The 24,731-nt window shown below is 35.2% G+C and overlaps 1 protein-coding gene across 1 annotated transcript in view; it reads right to left on the minus strand.

Moving 5' to 3' along the window:
• The window catches only part of PREP (prolyl endopeptidase), a 157,654-nt gene that overhangs the window by 85,069 nt on the left and 47,854 nt on the right, over positions 1–24,731 (minus strand). Inside the window, exons 7-8 of the mRNA XM_027855254.1 lie at positions 22,107–22,212; positions 891–1,082 (exon numbers count right to left, since the gene is read on the minus strand). Of these exons, the coding sequence (XP_027711055.1) occupies positions 891–1,082; positions 22,107–22,212 (298 nt within the window). The remainder of the gene's footprint in view (positions 1–890; positions 1,083–22,106; positions 22,213–24,731) is intronic.

Here is a 24,731-nt window from a genome sequence, read left to right on the forward strand (position 1 = left end):
AACTTCTGCACTTTGAATTTTTTAAAAAGAATCTCATAATTTTCAGAATAATGTTGAAGAAATGGAAAATGGCACTTATTTGCACTTTTTAAAATTCCTTACATAGAACAATTATTATATCAAGAAAATAAACAAATTTAATGTAAAGAGGATTTTCAATGGCCTCATGTAAAATTTAAGATAACTTAACCTCTTTCTCATTACCGAAAATACAAACATACATTCTTTAACAATAAGTAATGTTAAAAAATATAGCTTAAGTTTAAACTAAGATTTGAAAATGTTGTAAGTTTAGGTCCTCTGAAACTAAAATGTTTTTTAAATACATTAGTGACTACAATTTGCCAATGAATACCTAGTCAATTAGAGAAAAGGCAATAATCTTTTAAAATTCATATATTTATAGCTTTTATAGTGTTACATAATCATGTCATCTTTTTAACAACTGAAATAAAATTCATTTGATTTATTACTTTTCCAAAAATATATTAACTGCTTTTTGGTTTTAATTTCATGTTTTCAAAAGCAATATGATACAGATGTAAGTTGACCTCTCTTGACAATACTGATAAATTCAGGGATGAAAGATGCCGATTTTATCAAGTTCTATTATTTTCATTTATTCATCCTTTATTTGTACCTTCAGAAATAAAGCTGGGTTTTGGCACATTTTCCTCTGCCTAAAATCACGTGCAGTTAATTTTACAATTTATTCTTCTCTCTCTCCAACTTCCTCCTACAATCTTCCTACTCTCCTCCCAATCATTGTTTAGAAGTTGAAAAAAATGTTTACCATTGTAAATTGTTAGGGCAGTAAATGATGAAGTAATAAATGTTGATATGACTTCAACAAAAATAAAGGATATTGTTTGAGAAGTAAGTGTTCTTACCAAGTACGTCCTTTTCATGCTCAGGAACAAGCACTTTCCACTTGGATTCATCTGGATCCTTGAAGTCGATATTGATTAGCCGATAATTAGGAGAATGAAGATTTGTCTTGAAGGTGAAAACTGTCCCCTCATTTGTTACGTAATCATATTCTCCATCAAAGTTATCTATCAGCTTCACCCAATTCAAAATTCCTAGTAAGAAAGAAAGATCAATGGGTTACTTTTGCTGGACTCCACATCTCCACGACCTACACCTTTTTCCACCTTACTGTTTGCTAAAAGGAATGGCTCACTGAGAAGAATATATTTGGAAATCAAGGTGACAAAGACAAAAGATGACTTTTTTTTACCCTAAAAGAAAAAAAGACACATTAGTCCTGTCAATTCTACAATATTAAAGCATGACAATATTGGGGGCGGGGGGAGGAGAAGGAAGGGTTACCAACAAGGGAGTATCACTTTTAAAAACTACAAGACAAGGTGAACATTTGGAACAATTGCACAGCAAGAGTTATAAGGTAGTTGGGGATACATTGTGTATGTTCTTTAAAGGAGTTTAAAGAAAAGTTAGAGAACTAATACTCTAGAATGTAAAAGTGTGGTCCTTTAGAAAAACCAGAGATGGCATCAGGTGGCAATGACTGGCGTACACTCAAGAGCATTATAGATATGGTCATGACTGAAGACTTAAAATACATTCACTATACACCCCCTAAGGCCTCAGAGACAGGAAGATGTGGCTGAATTCAGGTCCTGCCTCTGACACATAGTGGCTGTGGGCTCCAAGAAACAGCTGTAGGGCTGTCCTTGACTTCCAATGGTAGTTGCGGTGTTCCTTTACCAGGAGTTCCCTAGTACCAATGAAATTACAGGATCAACCCCAAACATCTCTAAAATTAGCATTTTTCAACTATTAAATCTTCTCTAATGAAGGTCTAATATCCAAGTATATAAAGAACTGGCACAAGTATAAAAGAACAAGAACCATCATACTTCCACAGTACATAAGACTGCTCTCCCAGCTAATTCTGACTCTCAGGACTTGGCCATCATGCCTAAGTTTCCCTTTAATCCTGTAATTCCCTCAGCACTTGGGGCCTTCTTGCCCTTGAACGTCTGCCTCTCCTACCTCCTCCCATTGGTGAATTACTCAGAGGTAGATGTGTGCTGGTAAAAGTTTAACAAACGACTCTCTAGAAAAAGGAAAATGTACACAGGACACACTTTTAAATTGAATTTGAATTACTAACATTTTCTTTAATACTTTGTTAAGTCCAGACAACCAACAAAACAATAAATCAAGCTCTGATTTGCAGCCTATGCCAATTTCTGAGGTATAAATACTTTACTTGGAATGAAAATATAACCACCAGCTCACCAGTCAGTAAAAGTTAGCTCCAGCATGCCCACATAGGAGTCTCTACTTTGGAGATGGGTCCAGGCCACCTATGCTTCTGACTCATAGTACTTCATTACCAAGTTCCCATGTCGGTTCTTCCCCTGCCCCACACCCATACTTTTAGCTCCTTTTTGTGTTGTCTTCCTCCAACAAAATGTAAGCTCCTTCAGGGTAAGGACTGTTTTTTGTTTTACCATTGGTGTCCCCAGTACTTAGCACAGTGCCTAGAATGTAGTAAGCATTAACGAATGCTTGTATAAATTTCTGGTTTATAAATTTATAAGCAGAATAAATTTAAAAGAAAAATTTAATATAAATCTATATTAATTTATATAAGAAAAAGAGTAATTCCCCAATTGATAAATGACCTAAGGATCGGGCAGTTCTTAAGGGAAGACATCCAGGTTATCTATAGCCAAATGAAAATATGCTCCAAATCACTACTAATAAGAGAAATGCAAATTAATGCAATTCTGAGTTTCTACCTCAAAAATATCAGAATGGCAAAGATGACCAAAAAAAAAAAAAAAGAAAATCAATGTTGCAGGGGCTCTGGAAAAACAAATACACTGACAGATCTGTGAGTGTGCAAAACCATTCTAGAAAGCAATTTGGACCTACTATATATACAGAAAGTTACTAAAAAGTACATGCTTTTTGACCCAGCCATACCACTGCTTAGCAGGAAAAGGTCCTTTATGTACAACAATATTTATAACAGCTCCTTTTGGGGTGACAAAAAATGAGAAACTAAGAGGTTATCCAACAATTAAGGAGTGGTTGAATGAGTTGTGGTATATGAATGTGATAGTGAGAAAAATGATTATTTTCTTATAATATTAATAATCAATTTTACATAAGGAACCCAAAGATCCTCTCTTTTTTTGCTCGGATAGGGACATTTCTGATCTTGCTCAAAGAATTCACCCCACCCAGACCATCTTATCTAGGTGGAATTCCTACTTTATCCACTGTCCAACTCATGTAAGACTGGGTAGAGATGGATTCCTTTGTATAGATTGCTGGAGGCAGAATGCTGGGAGAGGGCTGAACAGTTCCTTTTTAGGCTAAGTCCATCTCTTATTATAATATTCATTCTCTCATTAATGGTTAACCAATCAGACTTGTTTTTCACCCATCAGGGACAACCCTTTTCCCAATGATATTTAAACCTTTAAGTGGCCTCCATGCGAGGTCTTTGATTTCCTAGAGAACCACTGGCCTCAATTTATTATCTAGTAGCCTAATTAATAAATTTATTTTTAATTACCCAGAAACTATGTCTCTCAGACTTTTCATTCTTCTCAGTGGCATACTATTGTGTTGTAAGAAATAATGGACAGTGGATACAGCACCAGCCCTGAAGTCAGGAGGACCTGAGTTCAAATCCGGCCTCAGACCAAACACTTGACACTTACTAGCTGTGTGACCCTGGGCAAGTCACTTAACTCCAATTGCTTAAAAACAAAACAAAACAAAAAAAGAAATAATGGAATAGATGACTTACATAAACTAATACAGAGTGAAGTTCGAAGAACAATTCATCCTATAATATCAATATTATAAAAATAAACAATTTTGAAGACTTTGATATACTGATGAAGAATGAAATGAGCAGAACCAGGAAGACAATGTATACAACAGCAACACTATAAAAAAACAAACAACTTTGAAACCTATAAGAACTATGACCAATACAAATGACCATTCATGATTCCAGAGGACCAATTACGAAATATGCTATCTCTTATAGAAAGGTTTAGGGTACAAAATAAAGCATATGTATTTCTGTGTATAGCCACTGAAGAAATTTGTTTTGCTTGAGTATGCAGATTTGTTACAAGAAATTTGCTTTTCTCTTTTTTTTCAATAAAGTAGAAGGTCTGGGGGAGAGAAAATAATTTCTGTTGATTTTTTAAAATACATAGCAAAGGTATTACAGTATGCCATGTTGCTTTCACTCTCAGACGAAGTCATTGTATTATTAATTTTACTTTGTTATGAGACCTCTCATGTGGTAGGAGTAATCTGTAAGTGTTCATAACATAAAAACAAAGCACACAGATAAAATTTAATTAAACACTTGTTTGCTTGCTTGCTAGATAAGCCGCCAAAGGTTGTGAATAGAGAGTTCTCAAATGAAGAAATTCAAACTGTTAACCACATAAAAATGTTCGAAATCATTAATAATTAGAAAAATTTAAACTCAAACAACTTTGAGGCTTGACCTCACATCTATCAGATTGGCAAAGATGACAGAAGAGGAAAACAGCAATTGTTGCAGAGGATATGGGAGAACAGGTACACTACTGCGGTGACAGTAGGGTCACAAACTGATTGAACTATTGTGGAAAACAGTTTTAAATGATAGCAATACTACTATTAGATACATATCCTAAGGAAATTAAGGACAGAGAGAAAGGACTGAAATGTACAAGAATAAACATATAAAAGAATAAATAATACGAACATAATAAATGTTCTGTTAAAGAACATAGCTAAACTTTTTGTGCTATCAAAGACAAGGAGACAAAATAGTTATGTCTATCAACTAGAAAATGGCTGAATAAAATATGACATACGAATGTAAAGGAAAATTGCTGTACTATAAGGAGTGACAAATGATAGATTCTGAGGAAACATGGGAAATCTGCATGAACAGATGCAAAGTGGAATGGGTGGAATCAAGAGAAAAATTTATGCAATGACAACAATGGTAATAAAAAGGAAAAGAGCTTTGAAAGATTTCAGAACTCTGATCAAAGTAGTAAACAACAGTGACTTTAAAAGACTGATAACCAAACATCCCTCCTACCTTCTGATAGAGGGATATAGGCTAGAGATGTAGAGTATAATATGGTCAATATCATACTCTTAGATATGGAAATATGGTGGTGTGTTTTACTGGATTATATGCATTTGTTACAAGGCAAAAGTTGGAGCAGGAATAATAAAACTTTTTTTAAATGCAGAAAAGAAAACAAACAAGTGCAGACGAACAAAAAAAAAAAATAATGGGCTGGTCACATGGCAAGAGCGGTTGTGAGAGACAACTGACAGGCAACCAAAGTGTTGCAGTGATGTGCTCAGCATCCTGGGAAAATAAAAGGTAGACCCCCAGTAAATCAGGTGGCAAACTTATGGAAGGCCACAGTGAGGATGCCATAGAATGAGCAGGCATGGAACACATCAATGAAATCACAGATCTATGGAACATTCTTGGAATATGGACACAAGAAATTTTCTTCACAATATATCTGAATCGAGGTGCAGTGAATTCTTCATCACAAACATTAAAGGGCTGGAATTACCAAAAAGAAGAGGTAGGATGCCAGGAATCCATGTGTTTAACTCCGGAAATAAATCTAGTTACTACTTTAAATGAAACAAAAAAATTATAGTATTAATTTCAGACAGTCATTTAAAATTCCTGAAGTTGATGAAGCAATTTCTTATTTATTTCCTCATTTATTTTAACAGCCTATTTTAAAGTTAAGTTGGAGCAGGTATTGTTTCTTTTCTTTTTAAATAGGGAAACCAAAACAGAGGAATAATTCATACTATATTTTTAAAAATCCATCACTTTTTAACCTATCTTCAAACCCTGAGATTTCCAAAAAACAACTTTCCTCCTTCCCATAATAGCATTTTTTTACTCCTGAATCTTTGGGGAATTTTCTTAAGTTCCATTATCTGGCATTTATTTGTTCACTATATGCAAATGAATTTCTATGATCTGCATCTTAATGTGCAGCAGACTATATTCTGTTTGATCATCAGCACAATCCCCTAAGCAGAATAAACTTTACAGAGCTTGCCTATCCATAATCAACATTTTTAAATACACAAACACTTAAAAATCCTGCGTGCAGAAATCTTTCAGTTTAAAGCAATATACATTAAACATCAGACAGCTTTGCTTTCAGAAAATTGACTTTTTGTCTTAGCGTTTTACTACAGGAAATGTCACACGTGGGGAAAGATGATTATAAATGCAAAGCATAGAAGGAAAAGAAAGCTTTCCAGCATTCAGAAATGTTATTGCAACTTTTAAAATCAATGAAAATTTAGCAAATATAAAAACTGTAACTTAGGGTTCTTTAATTAATGAAGAGACTATGGAAAGACTATGCCAAGAATTTCTGGGTCATTTTTGGGTAAAAGTAATTATTAAACAACAATTACAACCTGACCAAATAATTTAATTTCAGTAATGTAACAAGTTTATGAACCATGCCACTTCTGGAATTTTGCAACATGGAATTTCTATCAGCACCCACTTACACATTTACACTAAGTAATAATGACACTTGAGATGCCAAGTAGCACAATCTTCTAGTTCTTTCTTCACTTTGATTACACAAGAATGATGTGGCTTAACAATGTGAAGGCATGTAGGAAACATATCTATTTAGAAAACTTTAGGAAAAGCATCTCCTCTTGAGAATAAATGTTAATACTAATAATAGCTAACATTTACATTGCACTGTAAGGTTTGCAAAGTGCTTTTTATCTACTACCACATTTGATCTTGTGATTACAATAATACTGTGAGGTAAATACTATTATTATCTGCATTTTACAGATGAAGAATCTGAGGCACAATGAAGAGATCTGCCCAGGGTCACGCAGCTATTAAGTTTCTTAATCAGAATTTGAACTCAGGTCTTGCTGAGTTCTGGACTTTGGCCCACTATCCACTACACTGCCTAGCTGCCCATATTATTTTAATACTTGAATCAAAAGCAAGCAACTGATCACATGTTGAGATAACTAAAGAACACGTACTAAAAACAAACCTTTACTATATAAGGAAAACAAAACAACATGCTACCTCACTTAGACAAAATGACAATTTTTAAAATATCCTATGATGGGAGAAAAATCCAAACCACCTCAATCAACAGTTCTCAAAACATTCATGGTTAAGTGTTGTGAGATTATGTTAGGAGAGGGTTATAGAAATTGCAAGTTTAAAAAAAAATGATAATACGGAAAATTCTGACCCTAAGTTACATGTTTTTCAATGCTCTGCTCCTATCCCACTCCACAAAGGCTAGTCAGCTGGCTAAGATAATTGCTTATTTCCATGATGGTGGTTGAGTCATACAAAATGTGAAACTGACAGAATCTGGCCATCTTTATACCAGGTTAACAATGTGGGTTGCCATTAGGCAGTGCCAAATCTATAGAAATAAGCAGGAAGAAGCATTTGCTTATAAAAGGAATTGTGAAATACAGTTTTCTAGACCCTGACATTTGCAGAGTGGTACAGTAAAATGTCAATCTCTTTAAGTGTTCTTTTGACAAAGGGAACATTTGCTGAGTTGAAATCTTTTTTTTTTCTTTTAAATTTTCTAATGCAACCTCCACATGGCTCTTGCCTGAAAAGGACCATTTCATTTGCACTCCTCAGGTGCCTTTATCCTCTTAAGGAGGAGTGTTTATAGTGACAAAGGGTGAGAAAAGAGATACCTTAACTTCAGCATCCTCCTACATTACAACAAATATTTTATTTTCATTATTGCTGTTGTACTTTAATTCTAAGTACTCAACATGGTCTAGTGAGCTATACCAAATGTATACGAAAAAGGCATTGGCTCTATTTCTACAAGAGTTTATTTTCTGTACAATCGATTAAAAATCATCCTAAGAAGAAAACCAAGATTAATAAAACAGTAATAAATCATCCACACAAATGAGGTACCACATTTACAATTAAACAAACTTAAGAAAATACAAATGCAACGTGAGGTGTGTGGTCACTGTCTTCGGCCACAGTTTGCCCTCAACCCTGGCCTAACATCTCATAAATGCATACTGCAGATGGATCAGCAGGAATCTATCACTATTACTACAGAAATAACAAACTATAGGAAAACTGTTAAGGGTCTCCTATAAGAAGACTCAAGTTCCATGTTGGCAGTCATTGAAATTACTTTGTCCTCCTTGTTGTTCAGTTCTGTCCAACGCTTTGTGACCCTCATGGACCATACTGTCCATGGGGTTTTCTTGGCAAAGACACCAGAGTGGTTTGCCATTTCCTTCTCCAGTGGATTAAGGCAAACGGGGTTAAGTGACTTGCCCAGGGTCATACAGCTAGCAAGTGTCTGAGGCTGAATTTGAACTCAAGTCTTTCCGACCTCAGGCCCAGCACTCTAGCCACTGAGCCATCAAGCTGCCTCCTTCCCCTCCTTAATGTTTATTAAAAATATTTCTTGGCCACAGCAACCCAGGATGGGGGCAAATTTTTTTTCACTGATACTATCTTCTGTGTTTCCAAAATGATGGTGATAAAATGGCAGAAAGGGGAAGAGGATATAAGGAAACCTGCCCTTTTTAGATCTTCTACAAGTGCTAAACCACTGGCAAACATTCTTGTGTCATCCTACCTGAATAACTGAGAAATTGACATACGCCTGGAAGAACTGAATTACATTCATTGAACTATGTCAAAGTCCATCTCATTATACAGGAAACCATAAATAAAGCTAGGGAAGTTAAATAAAACCACTCCCAGTAAAAAACAAATAAAGGAGAGGGTGTTCTCATACCAAGGGCAATGAGGAACCTATCCATCTAAAGTTGAGGTCAAAACTAAGCAGAGGAAATTAGACTGAACTGCCTCTGAGAAACCATGAAGTACCTTCAATAATACCAACCAATTCAATGCTGCAAAGACCCATGTCAGATAGAGCTTTTAGATCTACATTAAAGATAGGAAAACTGAGGCACAAGGAAGTTAACCAGTAACTCAGTGCCTTTTTCTCTCCCACAGGATTCTTTTCAGTTTCTCACCTTCACTAGAACACCTGGGAGAGACCTTCAAGTTTATTCAGAATTACATAAGTTCTTTCCTTTATTCCCATCTTACCATCCAATAGAATATTTACAGTTTGCTTTAAAAAACATCAGGCTTATATTTGGGTTTCTTTTAGATAGATGTTATAATGTCAGCAATAATAATTAGGCATTCTTTCACTAAAGGCAGCAGGATGTAGTGGTTAGAAAGCTAGCTTCTGAGTCAGAAAGATGTGGGTGCAAATGTAACCACTAACTCTAAGACTCTGGGCAAGTCACTTAACTCCTCAGTGTCCCAAACAATTCTCTAAGATTATACATTGTGGAACAGCTGATCTGCATTGTGTAGGAAGTTTTACTATTACACAAAAAAAACCTTTTAGAATTTTAAAGAACTTAAAAATTATCCAAATAGCTATCTTCTCAACTTTTCCATCAGAGGTCCTTTGAAATACGGTGTCAACTTAATTATGGATGTATAAAGACGTTGTTAATTATTATTAAGCATTTTATGATGCAAATTAATTTAACTTCCAAGTAAATTTAATTAAATTGTTCATGTGTTATGGAGAACTGGGCCAGAAATGTGCATTCCTGATTTGCCACGTCTCCAAAATTCTTCAACTACTAGTTAACTATTAGCATCGCTAGGATTACCTTTCATTTACACTAGATACATCCTATATGTAGTTATTGCATGTTGTCTTCCCCATTAGAACGTGACCACTCTATGAGGGTAGGAACCATGTTTTTGCCTTTCTTTGTATCCCCAGCATTTAGCACAAGGCATGCAAGGTACATAGTAAGTGTTTAATGAATTTTGTTAACTGACTGACTCTACAGGCTGATCCTTAAACATATGACACTCAATTTTAACTTTATTATAGAAAAGCTCTAAGAACAAATGCTATACATTTATCCTAATTCTTCCCATGTAATTTTGTTATGTGTTCAGAAGTGAAATTTTCATAACTACAAAAGTATAGGAAGACCTATATGAACTAATGCAAAGTGAAGTTAAGAAGAATCAGGAAAACAACTTATACAGCAACCACAATGATGGAAACAGAAAACAACAACAACAACAACAGAAACAATGCCATGAAATATTATGATCAAGTGTGGCCCCAAAGAAGATATATGAAGATGTACTTCCCTTCCATCTTTGCAGAAGAAGGGGAATATGGCTATAATGTCAGACTTGGCTGACGCCCCAGTTAGTTTTGCTTAATTGTTCTCCCCTCTACCCCCTTTTATTCTTTGTTATTAGGTATAGCTCTTTGGGAGAGATAGAAAAGATATACAGGAAATGTAGGTGACATAAAAACAAAAGAACCATTAAAATTTTAAAATTAAATCTATGTATATAATACAGTACTACATTCATAATTTCATGAAACAGAAAAATACATAGAACTGAAAAAATCTAGGTAGATCATTATCCAAATGGGTACAAAATAAATTAATTTCAAGTAATTCACAGGCAGAAACATTAAGAATCACTAAAACCAAAGTTGTGAACTGATCCAGCCATTATGGAGAGCAATTTGGAACTACGCCCAAAGGGCTATAAAACTGTGCATACCCTTTGATCCAGCAATATCACTTCCAGGTCTGTAGCCCAAGAGATCATAAAAACGGGAAAAGGACACACATGTACAAAAATATTTATAGCAGCTTTTTGCGTGATGGCAAAGAATTGGAAACTGAGGAGATGCCCAGCAACTGGGGAATGGCTGAACAAGCTGTGTATATGAATGTAACGGAATACTATTGTGCTATAAGAAATGATGAATAGGCAGACTTCGAAAAAACCTGGAAAGACTTATATGAACTAATGTTGAATGAAATGAGCAGAACCAGAAGAACACTGTACCCAGTAACAGCCTCATTGTGTGATGATTTAATTTGATAGACTTAGCTCTTCTCAGCAATGCAAGGGTCTAAGACAACTCCAAAAGACTCATGACAGAAAATGGTATCCACATCCAGAAAAAGAACCATGGAGTCTGAATGCAGATGAAAGCATACTATTTGCTCTCCTTTTCTTTTGTTGTTTTATTTCTTCTTTCTCGTGGTTCCTCCCATTAGTTCTAATTCTACACATCATGACTAATGTGGAAATATGCTTAATATGAATATATAAGGAGAGCTCATATCAGTACACCCTATCTTGGGGAGGAGGGAGGAGAAAGAAGAGGAGAAAATTTAAAACTCAAAAGTTTATGGAAATGAATGTTGAAAACTAAAAATAAATAAATTGTAAAAAAAAAAAAATCATTGAAACTAAGACACAGCTGCCTCCTCCATAGCTGAACTAATAAAATGACATACCTGTCTGGTGCCTTTAACAATATCCTTATCTCTTCACTGAAGATTTTAGAGAACAGAATGAAGAAGCAGAAACATAAAGCTCACATACAAAAACAGAACACAGGAAAAATGCAATTTGTGACAAAATCTAATAAAATTCTAAGTGTCAAATAAAAGACAAGGCTGATTTTAATTGAGTTGCAGTGCAAAAGAACAGAAACTGTTCTTAATTCAAAATTACTATCAAGAATTAGTGAGTAGACTGTAGATGTTAAATCTTAGGGTTGGGTTATGTGAAATCATGCTTTACAAAGTGAGATTCTGACAACAGTTTTTCTTTTTTTAATTTTGAAGATTCTTTAAAAAATGAAAACACTTTCATTTCCTCAAGTAAATTGAAATGGCAGCTTTAAACGACTGATTTTCTTAAATAAGTCTGGGGAAATATGAAGATAAATCTGTTCCCATACAAGATTTGCATGTCCTTTGTGTGGAGAGGAAAACAGGTGCAAGAAAATTCTGGGGAAGACGAGGAAACTGTAGTAGAGAAGAATGAAAGGTTAAACCGGTGCCTGCTGTTAGAAGACTGTGTGCTTCCCTTGCAATAGCCAGGTAAGAAAACTGAAATGGTAGCAAAGGTAAGTTCTTTAAGTTTCAAGAATAGGGAGTAGGCAATGGGGAAGGCATCCATCATTTCAATAGGGTAGTCAGGCAATTGAAAACATAAAAGGAAAAGAATGTACAAAGCATAGATTCATACAATATAACCTCAGCTGGGCCCTCTTAGCTGAAAGGCAATTCTTTACTCATTATCTCATCTATGACAATCTCCACCGAGGCGTTTCTAAAACTCCTTTCTCTTCAAAGGCCCAACTACACCCTTAGTCACCTTCATTTGTAATATGACAGGTCCGGACCAAATAATCTTCAAGGTCCCTTCCCAACTCTAAATCCTACTAACCCAAGATTAGCTTTAAAAGACTGCTAAGAATTAAATGGTGAAAAGGTGGTGGGAGGTAGCCAGTGTGGTACAGGAGAAAAAAGTGTTAAGAGCTGGAGTTGGAGGGCCTGGGTTCAGATCCCAGCTCTGCCAGTTGCTATCTTGGGCAAGGCCTTTAGTTTCTCCAAGTCAGTTTCACCATCTGCAAAATGAGGGGCTATACCAGATGACCACTTTTAGAGAAGCAAAGAATAATCCAATTCAGAGCATAAAGCACGTGAAGCGTTACAATATATACAGTGATCCCTTCCACATCAAGGGGGTTAGGAGGGTGGCACCCCACGATCTGGAAAATCAACATAAAATTTTTTGGCCCTCCCTTCATACCAGAGAAGAAGTCTGAATTATTATGGTATTAAAACATAAAATATGTTGATATTATTCAATATTCTATTTTATACATTTCTGAGTTTCTAAAATTTTCTCTCATCTGCTGACCTTCGTGTGTCTTCTGCAGCTTCCACAAAACTCTCAAAAAAATCCCATTTAATTTTTTATGCCAACCCACAATATATCAAAACCATGACTGGGAAAGTTGGACATGGAAGGGATAACTGTATAAAGCTGGAAAGGCAGGATTGCAATGGACTAGATACAGCCTTCAATTCTGAAAAAGAATTGAACTTTTATCAGTTAGGCAATAAGGAGCCACTGAAGATTTCTGAATAGAAATGTACCTCACTAGAGTTCTTCAAGAAATGGAGAGATCTCCACTTGCTGGGGATGTTATAAAGGGCACAGGTCAGAAGAGATGGCTTCTGAGGCCTCTTCAAACTCCAAGACACTGATTTGTGAATCTCAGTGATACGGTCTATTCATTAAGTTATTCTATATAATATCACTTGGACCTTTTCCTCTTTTCTATTCACACACCTTTTAAACGACAGTTCCTTATGGAAGAAGTACTGGACTTCGAAGTCAGGAGAGCTCAAGTCAAATCCAAACTGAACCACTTCAATGGTGGTTTAAAATTATTTGTTCTCTCAAAGATTGTTCCTTCACCTGGAAAATGAGGATAATAAGCATTTCTATCACCTTTCCTCAGAGGGCTGTTGTTACAAAAAAAAAAAAACAAAAACCAAAAACAACAGTTTGTAAGCCTTAAAGTACTATATAACTGTAGTTCTGGCACTTAATATTTCACATTAGACTAATATAATAGTTCCTGAATAGTTCTACTTGTTTTCCCCTTTCTCAGCTACCTTTTACATAGCTACCAAAGCAATCTTCCCAATGCACAGATATCATGAAGCTGCATTACCTGGCTCAAAAACCTTCGATGAACATAAAATACTAAGTTCTTAGGCTAGCATTCTAGTCCCGCCACAAACTACCTCCAACATATCCTTCTAGCCCTGTTTCACAGTCCTTCTCTCTGTGCACTCTTTCATCCAAATTCGACTGCAAATTGTTCTCTAATCTTGTCCAGGTATGCACTTACACAGGTTAACCCCTATTCTTGGAACAGATTCCTTCCATGATTGTGATTGTCAAAATTCTTTTCTTCCTATAAGGCCCAAGTCAGCTGGTACATGTTCCAGGAAGTCTTCCTTAATTCCCCCAAGTAGAAAAGGGATGCTCTTCCTCAGAGATGCTCTTTCCCTGGATCTGCCACCCCTCTTCAACCTTTCCTATGTACTTGTTATAATGTCTGTTATTAGGGTATACATCTTAAACCCCACTTAAGAGTTCCCCAGAATTTTTCAACTGTGTATCCTGAGGGCCTAATAGAAGTTCTGGTACTTAACAAGTGCTTAAAATGATTATAATGATGATGACACAATCCTATATATAGTGGTTTAAGGTTTACAAGGTGCTTTCTTCATAAAAAGTTTTTGTGGTAGGTAGTATAAGTTTTATTTCCATTTTATAGGGGAAAAACTGAGGCTTTGAGAATTTAAAATGACTCACCTATGGTCACACAGCTAGTAAAAGTGTCAAAACTGGACTTAACACCAGGTTTTCTGGCAATAAAACTAAAAGTTCTTTCCAACATAACCATGATACAACTCTAATAAAGCTAATGCCTTAATCTAACATTCTTAATCAGTTTTCACTTAATTGAACTGTTTGGGAAGTAGATCCTTTTGTAGAACTAATCAGAAGGCAAGGGAGATGGCAAAGTTTTCTTGAAATAGTATGGATCTGGGAGAACATGCTCATTGTATAGCTAGGATACAAATCCTCTTTTGACTACGTCACAAGAGACACTTGTATCAAAGAACAATTCGGAAATCCCAACCTCAAAGTTAAACAAGATACAATTCTTGCCCTCAAAGAGCACAGAACCTGAAACAGGTAACACTGACCCAAGTAACCCAAAAAAAGAGACAAGAAAAAGGTATAAATCCAGGAACTACTATATAAGCAGTATAAGTCTAAACAAATGTGTAATTTACAAAGTGCCTGTATCACCTATGCAAACACATTTTTGTTAGGTAAGTAGCCTATATTTGTAAATGCTATAAAATATTTCTTCCTTATATTTTTCTGAAATCTGGAAGAAAAATTAAGTAGATAGAAAATATACATGAGGAAACAAATGCCAGTTTTTATAAATTATTAATGATGATTAACAATTATAGATACCAGTTAAATGGCTTATTTAAGGATTTTCCCCCTCATTCTGAATAAAACAACAGAATACCCTTGAGGACCAGATTATTAATAATTCAGCAACAAACACTTATTTACTCATTGTACAAAATGAGGACCTGTTTCTGCCCTTTGGAAGAGAGTCCCATGACTCTAATGAAGGTACTAAATACTCACTAGAAGTACATAATGAAACTGTCTGTTCTTTACTGTTGGTTTCACATTACAAAATAAAGGCAATTTACCAAGAATTTCTGAAAAAAAAAGTATATGAAATACAAGAACAGTCTCTCAGCAACAAAAATTATAATGTGTCACCAAAAATCAGAAAATGTACGAATTTCAACAATGCACAGAAAAGCTTTGTGCTGCATTCTGCATATTCACTGACTCCTATAACAATCTATTCTTTTTCCTCCAGATAAGGATGATTAAAAAAAAAAAAAAGAATAACCTACAGCTCATTGAGCAAATGAAAGAAGGTGAAGTAAGCAAGTCTGATTAAGGAGGAAGAATCACTTCTTTTTTAGTTCTCTTTTGAGGAAAATTTTTATGAATAGTGTCAAGTAAATTCCTGACTCTACAATCATTTATCTGGGAAATCCAGCAGATCTTACCACTCCATTAAAGCCAAAACTATCTCAGTACATTCATATATGAAACACAGTGTTTTCTTCTTTTAAGTAACTATTTTTCAATAATGACTCTGTTATCTCATCACTTAGAGGAGGCTAAGTGGCACAGTACTACACTTGGGAGTCACTAAGTCTTGAGTTCAAATTCTACTTAGCTGTGTTACACTGGGTAAATCATATAACCTCTGTCAGTCTGTTTACTCATCTGAAAAATGAGGAAAACAAATAGTACTTCTAGGGCTATATCCCAAAGAGATCATACAAATGGGAAAAGGACCCACATGTACAAAAATATTTATAGCAGCTCTTTCTGTGGTGGCAAAGAATTGGAAATTGAGAGGATGCCCATCAACTGGAGAATGGATGAACAAGTTAAGGTATATGAATGTAACGGAATGCTATTGTGCTGTAAGAAATGATGAGCAAGTGGACTTCAGAAAAACCTGGAAAGACTTGTACGGACTGATGTTAGGTAAAGTGAGCAGAACCAGGAGAACATTGTACACAGTAACAGCTACGCTCTGCAATGACTAATATTGATAGACTTAACCATTCTCAGCAATACAAGGATCAAAGACATCCCAAAGGCCTCATGATGGAAAATGCTAGACACATCCAAAGAAAGAATTATGGAATTTGAATGCAGATTGAAGCATACTATTTGCTATTTCTTTTCTTCTGTTGTGTTTTGTTTCCTCTTCCTGGTGGTTCCTCCTATTGGTTCTAATTCTTACTTATAACATCACTAATGTGAAAATATGTTTAATAGGCATGTACATGTATAGCCTATATCAGATTGCATGCCATCTTGAGGAGGGAGGTGGGGAGGGAGGAGGAGAAAAATTGAAAACTCAAAAGCTTATGGAAGTGACTGTTGATAATTCAAAATAAATTAATTAAAAAAAAAATGGGGAAAACAGCATCAACCTCAAAGGATTGTTGTGAGGAACAAATGAGATAACATATGTAAAGTCTTTGAAAATCTTAAAGCATTATATGTGTATATATGCTATTCTATATTATCATCATTACAGTATTATTATTATTATTTAATTAATTCTCCATGTAAAACCAGCATTGATACCAACACTATATATGTCTGGGTTAGGGTTTTCTTGACCAACTTTTTGTTATCTGAAAACAAAGTACAGTTATTCAAAAACATTAATTTCCTGCCAAGTAATAAGATTCTTAAGATAATGAGTCTATAAGTAAAACACTTGCCATTGTTCTAAATTATATTTCCACAGATGATATTAAAAAAGAAACTTTCTTAAATTAAGTTCCTACAAAATAGTGGTAGAAGCATGGAATCTTATTGTTGGAAGGCAAGTTAGTGATAGTTGAGTCTAATTTCCTACATGATATAGTAGTCCTCTTTTCAGAAGGGACTTTCAAGAACAACTATTTCAAAATCCTGTCTTACATATTTGACAAATTCAGCCTTTGCCTAAAGACCTCCAAGTAAGGAAGAGTCCCCAATTTCCCAATGCAGCTCATGCACAGGGTGTCCTAAAAGTCTTAGTGCATGCACTTTTATGCTTTAATCACTTCAGAAGTATAAACGCTATAAACTGACAAAAAAAATTTGAAAGGTTAAATATTTTAAAAATTTAAAATATTGTTATGTTTCTTATTAAGATTCAACATAACCACTATCTTGTGCAATACACTGCTCTAGTACATTTTCACTTTGAAAAAGCTTTCATTGGCTGCTGCTCAACGACTCAAACGACTACTTTTGTAGTAAGATCATCCAAAGAACAAAGTTGTAACGTATACATAACAGTTCTGATGTGATCAAACAAGAAAAAGTTTAATGGAAACAGATCAGGTGACAGAGGTGGCCAAGAAAGAAGACTGTCTCTACCAATTTGCTGGTCCAAGCGTGTCACATAATGCATGACATGGGGTCCCATTTTCTTAAAATTATAAGTAAAAATTTCTTATTCAAAATTCAGTGCTTGGCAAATAGTAGGCTCTGTAAAAATGCTTCTTCCTTCTCTTTCCTCTATCCCTCTTTGCAACTTCCACTCAGTGCTCCTAATTCTACCCTGTGGAGGTAAACAAGAAGTCAAACTCCCTTCCACATGACAGCCCTCCAAATACCTTAAGATTATCATGTTCCTCCCAAGTCTTCATTTCTCCAGACATCTTTAGTTCCTCCACTTGATCTTTACACAGCATGATCTTGAACCTTTCACCATTCTGGTCACCCTTCTCTCAATGTTCTCCAGACTACCAACAACGTTCCTCAAGTGCAGCACCCAGGGCAGGATAGAATACACCAACGTGGTCTCACTAAAGCAGAATGAACCATCATCACCTCCCTAGTCCTATAAATTATACCTCTTTTAATGAAGCCTAAGATCACATTTACTTTTTGCAAGCTGCATATCATACTCTTGACTCATACTGAGCTTCTAGGTCACAAAAATCCCAAGATCTTTTTTTTAATATGACCTGCTTATCTAGCCACATCTCTTTCATCCGTACTTGTAAAGCTGGTTTTCTGAACCCATATGGAAGATACATTTATCTCTACTAAATTTTATCTTACTGCATATAACACAACTTTCTAGCATGTGAAAACCGTCAAGGATCCTGGTTTTATTCAGCTTTGAATCACCTGTAAAACTGACAAATGCACCATTTATACCCCCATCCAAGCAACCGGAATAAAATGCTAACTAGCACAAAGCCAAGAACAGATGCCCTGGTGTATTCTACTGGAGACCTCCTTTTAATCTGATGCCAAATCATTAATAATTTCATTTTGTCTTGCTAGGCAACCAGTTTTAATCCACACAAGAACACAAATTGTATAGGACAGGAGTTCTTTATCTGGGATCCATGAACATGATTTTTAAAAAAAAAAGCAAAAGTGTATTTTAATATAATTAGTTTCCTTAGTAATCCTAAGGATTTTATTTTACCAACTCGAAAACATAATTCTCAAAAGGCATCCAAAGGCTTCACCAGATTGCCTAAAGAATCCATGATACAAAAAAGGTTAAGATGCCCTGGTCCAGGAAAACTCCATCTATATCACTTTCTGATCTAATCATCTACTAACCCTAAATAAAAAGGAAATAAGGTTCATTTAATCATGAACTGCTCTTGTCGAAGCTATGTTAGCCCTTAGTGAACATCTAGAAAAAGAAATGATAATATACAATCCCTTTCATAATCTTTTCTAGAATATTTCCAAGAATTGAAGCCATATTCACTACTCTATGATTTGTAAACTCCACTCTTTCCTATTTTTTGAAAAATGGGACGATTTCCCTTCTCCAGTTCTGTAACCTTCCTGTCCCTTTTGTTCAGCAAAGGAAGTGTTATCAGTGGATCAGTAATCTTTTCTGCCAGTTCTTACAGTGCCCTAGAATGTAGTTCTCTTAGGCTAGTGACTTAAATTTATCTAGGTTAGTTAAATGTTCTTTTACTTCCTACTTGAGTTTTAACTCAACTATTTTGTTTTTTGTTCTTTCCAATTCAAAGATGATTCTTCTTTCCAAGAAAAGAGCAAAGTAAGAGCTGGGAAGTTCTGCATTCTCTTTGCTGCCTATCATTACTGGCCCATTTACTCCACCAAAAGTTGAATCCTTTTTTCTTTCCTTCTCTTTTCCCCACTTAAAAAAAAGACAAAAACCAAAAAGCAAAACACCTTCCTACTTTCACGAATATTTATTAACAATTTCAGCTCATTCTGAATGTTAGTATATCTGATACTCTTTTTATAGGAGCATGCCACACTTGTGTGTTCATCCTTCATTATCTGCTCTTCTTTTTGTCTTTATATATACATATATATAATATACATATATATATACATACATACATATGTTTATATATATATACACGTGTGTATGTATGTACACATGCACATATTGACTGGTAAATTCTCTATGCATTCACATTAATTTCTTTAGATAACTATCACTTTTCCACATTAGAATTTTTTTTTTCTTTGTTATGCCTTCAGGTTTCCTTCCTGAAAATTTCCTGTTCCTTCTAGGCTGATTTTCCCTGCAGAAATCAGCCTATGGAATTCTACCTGTTCTTTCTCTGAACTCTCTGAAATATGCTCTTCTAAAATCCAGGGTAGATGTCCAGTCAACTATGCCTGGCTTTCATCAACTTTTAAATTCTAAGGAGGAGTCAACACTTTCCCAAGGTTCTCAATGTTTTTATTTCAGCAGCTAATTCTTCTCGGTTGTCTACGATCAGTTCCAAAAGAGCAGTTCCTTCTGGTGCTTAGTCTCCCTTCTACAGGATAAAATACTCATTAGGACAAATTAAGTATTGGCTGCTCTGCTTTTGTCAGGAGAGCACGAGAGCAGATGTCCGGCTGATGGAAGCCAGGCTAGTGATCGCTTCCCAAACTCATCTGCCTGCTCTTTCTGTCCCAGGTAGTCTAAGGACCACCTGTAATGTCTATACTGACAATAAAATTTGTGTGAGAGAGAGCGAGAGCGAGAGAGAGAAGATTATATAATCAAGGGAAGAAAGCTTCCTCAGAAATCAATCACTGGAGTAGAATTTCCTAATACACAGTGCTATTCTAATCTTTCTTTCAACCCCTTGCTCCCTCCACCCTTTTGCTTATACTTCTCTTTTTGGATAAGGTCTATTCTTCTAGAGCAATATTTAGGTCACTGGTCCCATTTCACCAAGTCTTAGTGAATCTCATTGAGTCAAATTTCCCTCCTTGTCTTGAAATTTCTAGTTTACCTTGCTTGCTACCCTTATGTTGTACATTTCTGCATTAACATCTGAAGCCATGGATTTTATTGCAAGTTGTTTTTTTGGAATTTGTTGTCTGTGAATTTCTGGGTTTCTCTATTGTTATTTTTATTTCTACGTGATAACTACTTTCTGTGGTACCTAACTTTATAGATATACAAAGTCACTCCTGTTCTTTGAGCTTCTCTTTCAATTTAAAGCCCTTTTAGATATGCAAGAGTCGAGGCAACTATGTAATTATCAGTCCCTGTTAGGACTCCATCCCTGGCCAGGCACTCGTTTTCTATATGGGTTTCCAGAAATTCAAGACCATTCTCAAAAACTGTCTCTTGTGAAGATTTTTCCTTCAACTAACCAGAATGATGATAAGATCTCCTATTCACCTAAAATTTCCAGTTTCTTACCCAAGACATCACAACTCTTAGGAATACTTTTTAGATGCCTTCTAGCAGTATCGTTTGTGTCCATATCAGTCACCAGGAGAGAAAAGATGTCATCAGAATCCAGGTAGCCAAATCTTCATACTTTACAGAGGATGAAAGAAAAGCTGAGGGAAATTAAGTGATCTGCCTGGAGTTACACAGGCAGTAAAAGTATAAGAAAACAAGATTTGAATCTGGGTCCTCAGACTCAAGAGTCAGTGTTCTTTCCACTTTACTATGCTACCTCCCTAGTAGAAACATGGGGGGGGGGGGGAGGAATGGATTTATATTGAAAAGTTTCAGCTAAGTTAAAATTAGAAGATTCATGTTTGACTATTGTTTTTGCATCTCTGTGGTGACTATCTACACATAAAGAAACATGACTCTTGCTGAAAAGTTAGGTTCATTGATTACTATGAACTATTTGGTGTATTGTGTATCTTTCAATAAAAAACTTATCAAAAAAAAGTTCATCTAATTGGCTAGGTACTTTGATCAAATTAATGGAGTTACTACCAAACTGTTACTTATATATACACACTACATTGTTTATAATTTATAATTCATCTAATCTCCAGGACACACACAGGAATTTTTCTATAATAATGAAGCATATTCAATCACATTGCTCTCAGCAAATATATTATTTTTAATAACAAATATTATTTTAATTCATTAAAATATTTACACTGTGAGTAAAAAGGGATTTGTAAAAATAAGTAAAACTATTATCTTTTTAATGCTTTATTTTTGTATATGAATTATAAAGAATATAATACAGTGAGATAGTAGTACAAATATTTAATTCATAAACTAATACCTACAGAAATATTGGAAGCTATGCTAATTTTTTAAAATTTTTTGCTGACAAGGGTACATGATCAGAAATGTTTGGAGATAGCTGATCCAAAGGAAGCCCACCAATCAGCATGTTGGGAGTATCCCTATGAAAGACTATGGGGATTTTACAGATGAAAGTCACCTAGCATGAACAGGCAGGGATGAGCCACTTCTGCATGACTGGATCATCTACAATGATAAGCTCAGTAGAGTACTGAACTAGTGACATGTGATAAGAAATAGAGTTTACTCAACATTAGTCTAGAACTTTGTTATACAACAAAACAATAATATTTAGTTGACCCATTATACACTTTAATTTTTAGGATAATAAAAGAGAGAGAGAGAGGTTATATAATCAAGGGAAGAAAGCTCCCTCAGAATTCAATTTTAAAGTCAAAATTACAGCTTTTTAAAATGGAGTTTCTAGGAATTTGTTTTCCTTATTTTTTAAACAGAACTTACCTGTTATGCCATTGGATTGCTGCTGTAGATCACAATACCAGAGTCTGTTAACTGGATCACATCCTTGTCTTATTGATAACAGGACATAGCGACCATCATCAGATAACTACAAGAAATGAGAAAGAATCAGAATGCAATCTTCGATACCTTGCTACTATTATAAAATTCAAAAGTGAGTAAAGCCTGATGTCAAATACAATAAGCTTCTGATACTTATAAAACAGAATCTGAATCGCAATTACACTTCAGTACTGTCATAAAAACTAGATATATAGCAAATTTTAATTTCAATAACAACAATAAACCTCCGAATCCAACCAGATTTTTATCTATTCCTATCTCAAATAATGAAAGGCTTTTTTTTCCCAGCATAACATATAGAGGACTGGCCTTGCAGGCAGGAAGAGCTGGGTTTAAACTCTCCTCTCCCATATATTAACTCTTTAATTTGGGTAAAAATAACTTAAACTTGCAATGTCTGAAGAAACTCTCTTAAAACTAGAAATTGCATCCATATCCATAGATGGAGTTTCTATACCTAGATTTCCCTACACTGAGGAAATCACAAATCGAAACACTCCTCATCCTATGAATGCCCCATAAAAACATCCCATAACTGAAAATGCAATGAGGGTCATTTTTTAAACTATGTTAGACAAAACATATTGCTGTGCTAAAACATCAGTGAATGCTGAACAGAAAGCTGAATATCACAAACTGAATCTCTGTGACATTTTTCATTCAAATTTCAGCTTCTGACAACATATAAAATCTGCCCTTCTGACCAAATACATAATTAATTAAATAAAAGGTCTTGGGGGGGGAGTAGATTCTCATTCATTTTCTGTCATAAAATATGAACATGGAAAGAGTGCTGGATTTCAAGTCAAGAGGGCTTGATTCTTTCTCATTTCTTGTAGTTATCTGATGATGGCTGCTATGTCCTGTTATCAAAAATCCCATATCATTGTCTTACTAGGAGAGTGTCCCTAGGCAAGTCATTTAACCTCTCTGGGACTCAATCTCCTCATTTGGGACTCCAAGGTCCCCTTCCAGCTCTATAGCTATCACCCTAAGATCTTAAAACATCTGTGGTCCCTTCTACATCTAAACCTATGATCCTATGAACTAAAAGTCCAACAAATTTTTAGTCCTGCCTTAAGTCACCTCTATGAAGGAGTGTCAGAGGTTAAATTCAAACTTGAATATTCCTGACTCTAAGTCCAACATTCATTCTGCTATACCATATAACCCTTAAACTCTTTAAGCCAAGTACTGAGCCCACACACACACACTCTGCCGCTGATGGAAAGTCGGCCTTTAGAATTTTTTTTAAAATTAAGAAAAAGAGGAAAAAAAAAAACACTTCTAGTGTCAGTTTTTAATGAAAAACAATCAACTATTCCAGCTAGCCTCAAGGCCCTTGTATAAAAAGATTCTCTCTGAAAGACACACTTAGTTCAGATCAATTTTTCCTTTTCTTTTTCTCTGAAAATTGTTGATAGATTTTTAAAAATGCTAGTTAGCAAGTCATGATGCACAATTTCTTTCTTTGCTGAAAAACATACACATTTGCAATTTCATTATAGTAAGAGGTGGTTACCAGTCATCTTTCCTAGTTTTGTTTTTTGATAATTAAAATATGGGACAGAACTTGGATGAATTACTTTATGGTTTGGATGCTCTATCACTCCCATGTGGTTATGTCAAGGAGAGACATGTTATCCAACTTCTGAAACTGTGGGCTACAAAAACGCATCGCAAGACCAAGAACACTTGATGACAGCTATGTCAGGCACATCTAGTGAGCTTTTCTCAGGACACCTAAGTGGCCAGTCCAAAAACGTGACAGCAGTTGATATTTAATCTGAGGCAAGAATTCCCAAGGCACATTCCTGAGGGATGTCAATTAGGTTTGCCATAACCATCAGAGTTCTCCCATTCTTCACTCAGTCAAATGCCAAGACAAATAACAGAATGTACTAAAATGTAACCAGCACTTCAGTCCCAGCTCAAAAACACTCCTGAAAGAATATAAAAATAAGCAGAGGATCTACAATGTCGATGATACTCCTGAGTGAAAATTTTCCATCCTCAGACTATCAAACCATTCTAAAATTCGGTAGGTAAGTCCTAAGGAGTTGCCTGAGACACAAGTACACTGCCCAAGGTCACACAGCTAATAGATGAAAGAGGTAAATGTGTGAACTAGGTTATCCCACCTCTAAGCCCTATAATCTGTCCACTAAAAGTGAATCAATCTCCTTCCTGAGAAAATGGATTCAAATATCCCACTTCTAAAGTTTGCTTCCTGTGTGATTTTGGCAAGCCATTTAACTGTCCTGGGACTCAGTTTCCTCATGTGTAAAATAAGGAGTTTGGATTAAATGGCTTCCAAGGAATTTGCAGGTGCAGGTCTATAACTCTATGCTACCAAAAAAAAAAAAAGAAAGAAAAAAAAAGGACATTCTTCTATTTTTATACAGAGATATAATATCCATTTGTAAAATGAAGGGGTAAGACTTCAGAGATTCCCAAACTTACTTGATCTACTGCCCCCTTTAAAAAAAAATTACTCAGTGCCCCACAAAATCTATGGCTTTTTTTTAACCCTTTAACGGTTTT

This window comes from Vombatus ursinus, unplaced genomic scaffold (genome assembly GCF_900497805.2).
Source record: "Vombatus ursinus unplaced genomic scaffold, bare-nosed wombat genome assembly UNPS02000582.1, whole genome shotgun sequence".
NCBI classification, from domain to species: domain Eukaryota; kingdom Metazoa; phylum Chordata; class Mammalia; order Diprotodontia; family Vombatidae; genus Vombatus; species Vombatus ursinus.